Source organism: Juglans microcarpa x Juglans regia, chromosome 3S, assembly GCF_004785595.1.
Source record: "Juglans microcarpa x Juglans regia isolate MS1-56 chromosome 3S, Jm3101_v1.0, whole genome shotgun sequence".
Classification (NCBI taxonomy): Eukaryota; Viridiplantae; Streptophyta; class Magnoliopsida; order Fagales; family Juglandaceae; genus Juglans; species Juglans microcarpa x Juglans regia.
In genome coordinates, this window is record NC_054599.1 from 3,725,225 (window position 1) to 3,738,840 (window position 13,616).

The following is a 13,616-nucleotide window of genomic DNA, read 5'->3' on the forward strand; positions in this document are numbered from 1 at the left end:
TTGTACAAGTTCTAAATATACAATAAATCTCGGACTCTCATAAGAAAAAAAGTGATAAAAAATTATCTTGTTTTCTAGTAGGCTAACTTTTCTGTGTAGGTTTGTATATTTAAAACTTGTACTTAACATTACTTATATATAAATAATTAAATAAAAATATTTTGAAAGGTTTTTTAAATATTTACAATATGTTTAGATTAAAATTAGTTTTTTTAATAATAAAATAAAATGATTGCTGAAATACAAATTATTAGATGAATATTGGGAGTGGGTTGTTGGGGATCTAAGAGCCTCTTTGGGATTGAGTTTGAAAGCTTAGCTTCGTTTGGAAGTTAAACCTATCTCAATTCATTATTATAATTTTTTTAAATTTTAATATAAAATATAATAAATAATTCAACTTTTTTAAATCTCAAAATAATAATAATATTAAAAAATAATATTCTGACAATATTTTATCATCTCAACTCAACTCAATTCAACATCTAAACACAGCTTAAAAAATTTTTATTTTTTGTTTTTATTTTATTTTTAATAAAAAAATCATGTCAGCATTAGTACGTAGTTTGGTACCGCTTGTACCTAGTAAGGCTCAATTATATATAACGGGTTATTGCCGAGTTTAATATATTAGTTGGTTGTAAGGCTGTTCAACGGGACTGGATTCTTTTCCAGTCCGATCTGAAATCCAAATAACTGGATGCGGTTTTTAGATTGGATTTTATCCGGTCTGAAAACTATCAGCATCATCCAACCCATTCTTATATGCGCCGGTTACGGGTACGAGAACCGGGTACCGAATTTAAAATCCGATACCCGCAACTTTTATGATTTTAAAGGAAGTCTTGTTGCCATTCAAGAACAATGCTGGAGAAATTAACCGCAAATACAGAAGAATCTTGGACATGTTGCCGTTGATCTCGAGAAAAAACTCTGGCTCAGCGTCTCCCAAACCTCCTTGTCGCACTCCTCATCTTTGTCTTCGACCATCTCATTCTCTCCACGTTTTGGCAAGGGTGTGGCGACTCCGAGGCTTCCTTACAGTGGCAGTGTCATCCATGGTCAAGTCCACCAAAGATCCCGAGTCAAGCCTCGTCCTACATGCATATAGTAAATACATAAACAATTGAATATATGTATTATATCTCTCTTGGCTTTTGCAGAGAAAATAAAAGTAACAAGGTTTTATATCTCGAGGAATCAGATGAGCAACGGTGGCAATGGCCCAACCGAGATTCTGGAAATCCATATTACCTTTATGTATTATATCTCTCTTGGATTTTGCAAAGAAAATGAAAATAACGAGATTTTATATTTTAAGATATTAATAAACTCATCTCAACTCAATTCAATATCTAAACAAGTCTAAATAAGCAACGGTGGTAATGACCCAATTGAAGTTCTGGGAATCTATCGGATGTAACACGGGACGGATTCGATAAGAGTAATTTTTTTTTTCATTTTTTTATACTTTAAAATATTTTTTTAAATTATAATATTATTAAAAAAATACTTTCTTAATTATTAAATTAAAAAAAATTATCGGACCAATCAGAAAGCAACTGTAGGTGAGAGTAGATTTTTGTTTAACAAATAAGAACGGTGTGTTACTGCTAGTTGCGGAAGTAATTTTTTTTTTTATTTTTCTGTTTATATTTTTTTAATGTATTTAAATATTTTTAAAAAATAAAAAATATATCAATACATTTAAATTTTTTAATGTTATTTCATATTATTTTTATAATTTTTTTAAATTTTTATATAAAATATAATAAATAATTTATTTTTTTTAAAATCTTAAATAATAATAATATTAAAAAATAATATTCTAACAATATTTTATTCATGTTTTAATTTTTATCTAAAATTTCTTGATCTTATCTCACTATCCAAATGGGTCTTAATGTTTTATGAAATTTTGAAAAATAAAAGAGAAAAAGTTGAATAACAAATATTATAAATTAGTTAAAATATTATTAGAATATAACTTTTTAATATTAATTTTGTTTGAAAATTTTAAAAAAATTAATTTTTTTCTTTAAAATTTAGAAAAGTTGTAATAATTAATTTGAAAGTATTTGTGTTTGAGTGATCTTTGAGAAAGAGATGAGATGAGGATTTTGGGATAAAAAGTTTTTCCAAACAAGCCCTAAATCGGGAAAAATATGTAGCCTGATATGCTTGTAATTTATTATCATACAGAGAATTAATGTCATACACATTAGATAAATGCTGACTTTCTAGAAAACGTGGAGTTTTAGCAATATGATGTTTGCATGGCTAGCTGGAGTCAGCTTTGATAGGGCTTATTTTTTTCCCTCACAATGTATTAATGGTGTTTAATTCCTGCCTTGATCAATGAACCGAACCAGAACCGCTAAGAATTCTCTTAATTACCCATGACATTGACCAATAGTATCCACAAAGAATATTCAACTCCAAACTGGTCAACGTTTCTCTGCTATGCACATGCTAATCCTTATTATATATATGATGATATACTCGAAGGGGATCAATAACAAGATAAACAAATGGCGATCAATTCAAGAATATTGCTACTTGGCATAGTTTTTCTTTTCTGTAAGGTATCTTTATCTCATGGGAGGACAAATCCCAGCTTTCGAGTAAAAGCTGTTAATCTGGGAGGTTGGCTGGTTACGGAAGGATGGATTAAACCTTCTCTCTTTGATGGCATCCCCAACAAGGACTTCTTGGTTTGTATCTTATTTTTAAAATTCTCATTCTTGCAAATCAAATCATCATGTCACAGCAGCCGATCGAAGGTCTTGCATGATTCCTATGACCGAGTTGTAAATGTCATTGTTTGCTTTTGTTACTTGATTAGGATGGAACTGGACTACAGTTCAAATCGGTTACAACTGGGAAATATCTTTGCGCTGAAACCGGAGGAGGAACCATCATAGTTGCAAACAGAAGTGCCGCTTCAGGATGGGAGACATTCAGCGTAAGTTGTTTTGGTTAAAAATGGTTCATTATGGTTTGAAATTTCCGATCGAGCTAACGTTCTTTGGTTTTGCTGACATATACGGGTGGGTGTTCTTTGTTTGGTGTAGTTATGGAGGATCAATGAGAAAACTTTCAATTTCAGGGTCTTTAACAAGCAGTTCGTGGGGCTAGACACCAGGGGAAATGGGATAGATGTGGTAGCCATTGCTAGCACGCCTGGAAAATCAGAGACATTTGAGATTGTTAGAAAACCGGGTGATTCCAGCCATGTGAGAATCAAAGCGCCCAATGGATTCTACCTGCAGGTAATAATATTATTTGTATAAATCTAGAGAGAAAATAAACACACTACGTACAAGGTTTTGTACCTCGCCATCATTAAATTGGATGAAATTGTACAGGCAAAGACAGAGACACTGGTGACTGCAGATTTTGCAGGGAATAATAGCAAATGGGGAGAGAACGATCCCTCAGTCTTTGTGATAACAAACACAGGAGGGTTGCACGGCGAGTTTCAAATAACCAATGGCTATGGACCAGAGAGAGCCCCACAAGTCATGAGGGTAAGCAAGCACTTATTTCATCCTTATTGCTTTCATTTATGTTATGAAAATAGACCACCTAAAGCCGGTGCCCCATTTGTTATGAAACAACTTAAAGAAATGGTTAAAAATTCATTTCATGTGTATAATATATAATAACTCAGATCTGTATGTGGACATTGAATCTCAGGAGCATTGGAGCACATACATAGTGGAAGATGACTTCAAGTTCATATCACAAAATGGACTAAACGCAGTTAGAATTCCAGTTGGTTGGTGGATTGCAAGCGATCCGACCCTCCACATCCCTATGTCGGGGGTTCCTTGAAAGCTCTAGACAATGCCTTCTCCTGGGCTCAGTACGTACATATAATACTGTACATGTTTTGGTAACATTATTCCACCTTTTTGGACCGAAGAAAGTTAGGTGTATCTTTCATTGGACGAGAAACTATGAGAAAAAGCTACAAAAATCGTGTTCATTGTTTCAAGTATCATGTTTTCCCTCTATCGAATCTCTCAAGTTAAGAGATTGCCAAGTTCCAACCATTTGAAAGGCTTAGACGTTCTTGTTGATTATGATCATAATGTGCACCTAATTATTATATAGCTTATCAACACATATCTAAAAGGGTGTTGTACTTTGTCTGCAGGAAATATGGACTGAACATTATAATTGATCTGCATGCAGCACCTGGCTCCCAAAATGGTTGGGAACATAGCTCTTCCAGAGATGGCTCTCAGGAATGGGGAAAAACAGATGAGAATATTCAACAGACAGTTGCTGTCATAGACTTCCTAACTGCAAGGTACATAGTTACATGTAAATATATTCATTTTTAACCACATCTGCTCGTGAAAAGTAGCATTTCTAAGAGAACTGTTACAGACAAAGAAATTAGATAAAAGTAAAATTGCAAACTGACGTAGTTTTATGAAATCCGTTAGATTTATTTTATAATAAAAGTAAATTTACAATCTGATGTACCTCATCAATCTACGTCAGTTTATAAATTTACTTTTATATAATCTTTGTATCTAAAGTATTTTCCTATTTCTAATATGAAACCATAAAATGCAAAGGGCCAAAGCCTTCATGCAGGTAGCTCTTATAGTACTTGTTGACTCGTTTGTTTATATACGTGTACTCTCATTTACAAGTACAGGTATGCAAAGAGCCCAAGCCTATATGCAGTTGAACTGATCAATGAGCCTCTGGCACCAGGAGCATCCCTAGAGATGGTAAACAAGTACTACAAGGCCGGTTATGATGCTGTCCGCAAGCACTCCTCCACGGCTTATGTGGTCATGTCTAACCGGCTAGGGCAAAATGACGCGAGGGAGCTGTTCCCTCTAGCTAGTGGCTTAATGGGCTCGGTCATTGATGTGCACTATTACAACCTCTTCTCCACCATATTTGACAACTTGACTGTCCAGCAGAACATTGATTTCGTCTACAACAACAGGACCCAGGAGCTCACTTATGTCACAACCTCAAATGGACCACTTACTTTCGTTGGTATGTCCAAGTGGTGAATGGCCTTAATATTCTTTCATAAAACCATATTCCATTAAGAGGATGTCATATTCTCATTGTTTACAAATGCTGATCAGATTGAGCCGTATACGAGTAATGCTACATACAGTCGTGGAGTGCACAAGCGTTGTGCAGTCGCTTTGAAAAAGAATGTGATCCACTTTTAAAAATTAATTTTTTTATATTACTTTCGTATTTATCCACTTTTTTCAAAGTGATTGCGATTTGTTTATCCACTTACGACTACAATTATCATTTCTCAATGGTATCATTAAAGTCGAAAGTCGTAGATCCATGTCGTAGCATCATCATGAGGAACGAATTGTGTCCACAATATCACTCCTTGCAATCCCTAAAAAAAAAAAAAAAAAAAAAAAAACTCAATACGTGTCCTAAAAAAGAAATAGCTAATGGTAATACTCTTTGTGAAATGTATTTACAACCCAAATATTTTTTTTTTTGCAGGTGAATGGGTAGCTGAGTGGAGAGTTGAGGGAGCATCAAAAGAGGATTACCAAAGATACGCGAAGGCCCAGCTTGATGTCTTTGGAAGAGCAACATTTGGGTGGGCTTACTGGACTCTTAAAAACGTGAACAACCATTGGAGTTTGGAGTGGATGATCAAGAATGGTTATATCAAGCTTTAGTTTTTACAGCACTATGTGGTCCAATCTGCCTATCATATTTGATATTTTGTCTGCAGCATAATTAGGTAGATTGGCAGCTCATGGTCCAAGTAAAATGTTTACTAATATTTCCAAAAAGAATAAAAAGGACTAGGACTTTGAAGCTCCTAAGCATTAGTATTAGTATGTGTATATGCATATACAAAATCACCTCTTTTGCATAATTATTTTTTCATTCAAACAAAATTTTCACATTAACTTATGCATATTTCAGACAAAATAATAATAAAATATTATTATTATTATTTTGCCTAAATACAATTCCATAGCATCTAATAACATATATTAATACTCTAGCTTTTTTCCCTAACTTTTTTTGCCTAAATACAATTTCATAGCATCTAATAACATATATTAATGCAATTTCATGCATCTAAATTTAGCAATTCCATATATAATAAATACATCAAATTTATATACACCAAATGAATCCAATGTGCTCATAAACAGCACATATTTAACATGTCATCTTAATACAAATTCTATGTATCAAAATCAACTCGATACAAGTTCCAAAAAGTTGATTTTGATACAAATTTATTACAATACAAATTTGATTCAAGATCATTACAACACAAACAAGTAGCAGCAACCACATCCAGCAACACAAATTTCCAGCAAAACCAAACCCCACCAACAACAAAATTCACCCAATCGATTGGTACCCACCCACCACCAACCACCAACCAAAATATAGTTCCATATAGAGGTACAAAAAACAGGGGTAAAACCAGAACCAATTTGGGGTCTTTTTACCAAGTTTAAATAAGTGTACATAGATCAAGCTTAAGAAGTTCTATATAACCCAATATTTAATCTTCAGTGGGGACAAATCAGTGGAACAAACCATGAGTTCAATGGCTAAAATTTACATTTAAAAACAAGAATCTAAAAGCAAGAATAGAAACCCTAATCTAAAACCAGCATCATCGAAACCCTAGGTGCCCTTTCATGTTTCTACTTTCAAAAGCAGCCCAAAAATTAAAGAAAGGCGCAATTCTCATTCAGATCAGACACCTCCCTCTCTATCTCGGTGCAGTTAATGTTGTTAGTTAGGCTTAATCTAAAACCCTAATCTAAAACCAAGAACAACAAATGAAGAAATAGCACAAATCAAAACCATGAAGGGATAGCATCACATCGAAACCGTGAAGAAACAGAGGGAGAAGTTTATGTGCTTTTCAACCTAGCGATTTCATACCTGAAATGTAAAGAGCCAAACATAAAATCCAACCATGAAGAGCCCAGAGCCGTCGCAATCTCCGTTGACAGCCGTCGTGAGAGAGAGGTGCACGGGTTTGATCTCCGTTGGAATTTTCGAGTCGAGAGAGGAACCAAGAACCAGAGAACCAGAAACGAATGGGGGAGAAAAAAAGAAAATAATCCATTGGGGGGGTCGTCGATCGAGAGAGGAGAGAGAGATAATTATTAAAATATGATTTGTAGAATGAATAGTGTTTATCCAAATTTGAATAACTACTGTTCATAGGTAGCTAAATATATAGATATGCATAAGCCAATACAGATGATTTTAGGGTCAGATTATGAAAATATGACTATACATATACATATGCATAGTTCAATGTGGATGCTCTAATGATGGTAAATTTGCATATTGATGAGAGGAGCTGCTTTCACTGATTGGACATGTTGTCCTCGCCTACCATTTGCCCCACAAATGATATTTATTCAATAAATTATAAAGACCATATGAAAAATTATTAGATATTCTTAAATATAGATAGTATTATCCTCTAATTTTATTACAACATGTTATATAATTAAAATATTTATATAAGTTTTAATTAACACGACATTTTAAAATAGGATGAAAGTGTTTGTGTATTCAAAAAGTACCTAATTAGACTTACATAAAAACCCTTTGAATTTTAACTTCATTTCTTTAGTAGTAATTGATGTCTCCCACCTGCATGGGCATGGGCAAGCAAACTTGCAATAGTCAATTACTCTACTCTGTTTTATTCTCTATTGTTCCTCGCTTCGTACTTAAGATACAACGATTTAACTGTACAATCTAAATAAGCTTTCCATGAGTTTTAGAAAGAGAAACTCTCTATTCTCTCTAAAACACTTAAATCTCTTCAAGTGTTTTCGCCGGAGAGGAGTCTCTATTCCCTTTTCAATACCACTTTGTGTATATGCTTTGGCTTTTATGGTAGTATTTTTATTCTCTCCCCTCCACCAGTTTGGTTTTGGTAAAATATATCGCACTCCAACAACCAACAGTCGATACACACCCCACCACGCAACCTTGCCGATCTACTGGAACGATGCGGAACCGCGGCAAAAATCTTGGCGAGTGACCCTCACACGCGACTTGCTTCGGTGCATGGCCTTCACGTGCCGCTGTGCCTTGACGAGCCTACCGGCTACACGCGTTGCACTAGCAAATCTCCCACCTTAAGATCTTTCAGATATGCCCCACCTCACCTCCCAACCATCGGCGCTGGTCTCCACATACCACAACAGGTGCGTGGGAAGACAGATGCTCTGCCGCATATCAATTCATCCGATATCATATTTTCTATTATGTTATCGCTTTCTTTAACCAATGATTTTGAAAAATGGAATACGGATATCTCCAAGAAATATTCCAAGACAACAATCTACAATGCACCCACAGCTTCCACCGCCTTCAATGATGGTTCTATAGTTCGCATGGCTATATGAACTATTAAAAACTGTCTTTTAAGACAGCGCCTTGTTTGTAGGGCATGGGTGGGGACCAAGAAATTGGTCCCAAAACCATTTTTTCTTCTTTTTTTTCCCTCCACATTTGTACTGTGGTTATTATATTGGGGCGTTTCTTGGGGAACCCCACCTCCTCCACATGTATTATCTTTTCTTTATCTAAATGAAAACTTGCTTTCTTAGAAAAAAAAAAAAAAAAAAAAGATACAACGATGTAAGACTTCTTTATTAAATTATCAAATGCTCAAAAGACTTAAATTGATAGGTAAATTTAATTAATTTATATTTTATCATTCCTCATATTAGAAAACAAAAACCCTTTAACCGAATTAAATTGCCTTATGTTTGCCACAAAATCTTATCACAAAATCATTCACTAGTTGTAGATTTTCACAAAGTACATTTTATAGAATACAAGTCAAATCTATTATAATTTTACTCTGTACTTAGAATGAAAGAGAGACAAACGCATGTAAACTTATTTATTACACATCTGCCTGCACCCACACGGAACTTGCTAGATACAAGCTGTTTGACGCACTAAATCGCGTATAGTTAATAGGTATAATGAATATTGAGTTATTTAAAGTAACGTCTTAAATGAATGATGTGCAGCCAATGCATAATTCAGAGAAATGTTCGCATAATTAAGAGATTATTACAAAAGCAAACAATGAAGCAATAGTCTTTGGCGCAGCCAATAAAACGTTTGCAGCAATACATGAAACGTTTTTGCATTGCAAACAACATCATCATGCATGGCAACATGATATAAAAAAAAAACGTTACAAAATTTCGTTTCTTAAAAAGGATCAACAATATCCACATGAAAGACTATTCAATCCCAAAAGGATCAAAGTTTCAACTTTCTGGATTTTGACTGATCCGCTGTGTATTCAATTTCATCCTTGTTAAACCTTATTATAAATATGATATACTCGATCATAGGGGATATATAACAACATAAACAAATTATGGAGAACAATTCAAGAATATTGCTACTAGGCTTGCTTTTTCTTTTCTGTATGGTATCTTTTTCTCATGGCAAGAGGTTAAAACCAAGGTTTCGACTGAAAGCTGTTAACCTGGGAGGTTGGCTGGTTACAGAAGGATATATTACACCTTCTCTCCTTGATGGCATCCCCAACAAAGACCTTTTGGTTTGTACATATATGCATCTTTTAGTTTTTACTTATCTTTATTTTAAGCTTCTTTGGAAAATCAAACTAGTCTGTGCTATCAACAGTGCATGAGATGGCCGTGCCGCATGACCATCTTCTAAAGATAATAACTATTGAAAGATTGTTTTCTTTTGTAACTTCATTAGGATGGATCTCAGATTCTGTTCAAATCGGTTGCAACTGGGAAATATCTTTGCGCTGAAACAGGGGGAGGAACCATCATAGTTGCAAACAGAACTGTTGGTTCTGGGTGGGAGACATTCATTGTGAGTTGCTTGGTTAAAAATGATTATGATTTGAAAGTTCCAAGCTTGTAAAAATTGGCATTCTTTGATTTCGATCACTGACACATACAAGCTGTGTTCTTTAATTGTTTGGTATAGCTATGGAGGATCAATGAGAAAACTTTCAATTTCAAAGTCTTTAATAGGCAGTTCGTGGGGCTGGACATGACCAATGGCCGGAATGGGGTAGATGTGGTAGCCATTGCGGACACGCCTGGAAAATCAGAGACATTTGAGATTGTTAGAAAACCAGGTAATTCCAGCCTCGTGAGAATCAAAGCACCCAATGGATTCTTCCTTCAGGTAATATTGCTTTCTGATCTTATGCCAACTTTAGCAGCTTGGATCCCAATAGAGATGCTATTATATTTAAGATTATCTAAATAAATATTTAATATTGTGTCTATCTTGATCTGCTTAAATTTGGTGAAATTCATGTGCAGGTGAAAGCAAAAGGGGTTGTGACTGCAGATTTTGCAGGGAAAAGCAAATGGGAAAAGAACGATCCCTCAGTCTTTGAGATAATAAACATAGGAGGGTTGAACGGAGGCGGAGAGTTTCAAGTAACTAATGGCTATGGACCAGAGAGAGCCCCACAAATTATGAGGGTAAAACATGATTTGTTTCTTCCTAATTGATTCATTTTATGCAATTTTCTCTCTTCCATTTAAGACATTCAAATGCAGATAAAAACTTGAAGATTTTGATCATCTAGTAGTACCATAACATGTGGACATTCATGATTGATCTCATACATGCAGGAGCATTGGAACACATTCATAGTGGAAGATGACTTCAAGTTTATAGCAGAAAACGGGCTAAACGGTGTTAGAATTCCAGTTGGTTGGTGGATAGCAAGCGATCCGACTCCTCCATATCCCTACGTTGGGGGTTCCTTGGAAGCTCTAGACAACGCCTTCTCCTGGGCTGAGTACGTATACTTTAATGCATGCATTCCTACACACACACACACATATATTTATATATAATGTACATGTTTAATTTGGTAACAATATTTTATCTTTTTATGATCATAGATTAGGGTTTAAAAACTCACAAACATGCAAGCTCGATCGAGGCTTATATATATATGAAACATTATATATTATTCTAATATTTTATGTATTTAATACTACGCTAGCTAGCTATTGCATCAAATTATATATGTGGTTTATGATCAATAGGTATCTCTGCATGATCATTAATGGGTGTTTAATTTATTTATTTATCTGCAGGAAATATGGAATAAAGATTGTTATTGGCCTACATGCAGTACCTGGTTGCCAAAATGGTTGGGTGCATGGCGGATCTAGAGATGGCAGTCAGGATTGGGGAAAAACAGATGACACTATTCAACAATCGGTCGATGTCATAGACTTCTTAACTGCCAGGTACTATACATTTGCAAGCATTTATCATCACGTTTATTCATCTTCAATTACGTCTGCTGAATTATTCATTCGATAACATATATATATATATATATAAAATACTAATTGAGGTAGAACTCATCCTACAAAAGTACTTTTGCAAGAGAGGGTGCCTCTCTCAATATAAAGCCACTAGCAGGATCACTACTAGCTGATGTGGGACTATCCCGGCCCGCATACTCGACCCTCCCTCGGGGGTCCCTTGCAGCGGCCCCACACGCCTACCAAACCAAGGGACCCTTGCCAGGAGTGGCCCATACTACCTCCGGCGATATCGGTTTTGGCTCTGATATCAATTGAGGTAGAACTCATCCTACAAAAGCGTTTGTGCAAGAGAGGGTGCCTCTCTCAATATAAAGCCATAGCAAGATCACTACTAGCCGATGTGGGACTATCCCAGCCATATATATATATAATATGAGAGAATCAAGTTTAAAAACCACCCCCCCCCCCCCCCCACTAGTCCTGGTATAAAAAAAAAATGAAGAGATGTGACTTTAATCTATAACTACGTGATCATAATATGCATGCACAAAGCTAGCTAGCTAGCTAGAACCTTTATACATGAGGTAGATTTCATGATCATGTACTAGTGGCCGACTCGATCGTTTGTGTATTAATTATGTTTATTACTCTGATCATGATGATCATGACTTGCAAGTATAGGTATGCAAAGAGCCCGAGCTTTTATGCAATGGAACTGCTGAATGAGCCAAAAGCACCAGAAGCAACCCTAGAGATGCTAAACAAGTTCTACATGCTTGGTTATGATGCCGTCCGCAAGCACTCCTCAACGGTTTATGTGGTTCTGAATAATCGGATTGGGAAAATTGACGAGAGGGAGCTCTTCCCTCTGGCTAAGGGCTTAAAGGGCATTGTCCTAGATTTGCACTATTACAACCTCTTCAACACTAAATATTACAACTTGACTGCCCAACAGAACATTGATTTTATCTACGGCAACAGATCCCGGGACATCGCTTATGTCACAACCTCAAATGGTCCCCTTGTTTTTATTGGTATGTCCAAATTAACCACAAATATTATATACATATATTCTCTCACAAGACCATAGAAGTTGCCAGATCATCATGTGCTTTTTTTGCAGGTGAATGGGGAGCTGAGTGGCTAGTTGAGGAGGCTCACAAGAGGATTATAAAAGATACATTAAGGCCCTGCTTGATGTCTTTAAAAGAGCAACATTTGGGTGGGCTTTCTGGACTCTTAAAAACGTGAACAACCATTGGAGTATGGAGTGGCTGATCAAGAATGGTTATATCAAGCTTTAGTTTACACCAGTACTTAGCAGGCCTGCTACTTGTAATTGGAGTTTCCTTAATAATTAGTTTCATGTCTTAATTACTCCTTAATTAGGTCATCAGATCATCATCATCATCATGTAGACCAATTTACTTATGATATTTGACATTTTGTGATCTACATGATCTACGTCCATAATGATTGGATGGTGCCTAAAAGTAGTTGCATAATTATAAGTTAATTACCAGTTTTCAAAATGTTACTAGTTTTCAAATTAAAGGAATAAAAATTGAGGACTCAACACTAAAGACTTTGAAGCTCCTTATGATAATGAATTGGTCTTTGCTATACATCAACTACTATTCACCCGCACAGCCCATGCCCCACATCTGAAAGCTTTTTTTTTTTTTTTTTTTCATAAGATGTGAGGTGTGGAATAGTGAATAGTGACTAATGAAACGATTAATCTAATGAATTACATATATATATATATATATATATATATATATATATATATACTGATCATGACAGAAGCTTTTAATTAGCTGCTTTTACTTATTGGGTTTGTTGTCCTCTTCAACCATTTACACCACGGATATTGATACTTCTACAATAAATTGTGGAGCTTTCAAAGGAAAATTATTAAGTATTCGTGGAGTACAGATGGTTTGGTATTCTCGTCATATCATATCACATTTAAGTTGACATTCATCTTATGATAAGATAAAAATAAAAAATAAAAAACACAGTGGAGTCCACATATATAGAAGGAACTGGTCATATAGCCTTCCTGAGGACATGATCGTAAAGTCTTGCCCATGCCCATGTCGGTTGGAAACATCAATTATTTCAATAGAAATTAAATTAAAATCCAACGTTTCTTTTTCTCAATCGTCATCGACATTATTCTGAAGGACTTGCAATATATATTCAATTACTCTACTGTATTTTATTCTCTATTGTTTCCCATGCACTTTGAGTTAAGATACAACGTCCATTTAATTAAAACTTCATTGT

At 35.1% G+C, this 13,616-nt stretch overlaps 2 protein-coding genes across 2 annotated transcripts; both read left to right on the forward strand.

Moving 5' to 3' along the window:
- Nucleotides 1–2,531: 2,531 nt before the first annotated feature.
- Nucleotides 2,532–5,843, forward strand: LOC121257569 (probable glucan 1,3-beta-glucosidase A). Its single transcript, XM_041158621.1, is given in 9 exon segments — nt 2,532–2,714; nt 2,846–2,965; nt 3,075–3,272; nt 3,369–3,530; nt 3,700–3,802; nt 3,805–3,868; nt 4,163–4,318; nt 4,676–5,028; nt 5,512–5,843. Coding segments are annotated over 9 exon segments (1,521 nt in total). The 3' UTR covers nt 5,694–5,843.
- Nucleotides 5,844–9,393: 3,550 nt separating this feature from the next.
- LOC121257568 (probable glucan 1,3-beta-glucosidase A) lies at nt 9,394–12,773 on the forward strand. Its single transcript, XM_041158620.1, is given in 9 exon segments — nt 9,394–9,604; nt 9,772–9,891; nt 10,009–10,212; nt 10,353–10,517; nt 10,671–10,840; nt 11,145–11,300; nt 12,006–12,358; nt 12,448–12,480; nt 12,483–12,773. Coding segments are annotated over 9 exon segments (1,533 nt in total). The 5' UTR covers nt 9,394–9,418; the 3' UTR covers nt 12,629–12,773.
- Nucleotides 12,774–13,616: the final 843 nt, after the last annotated feature.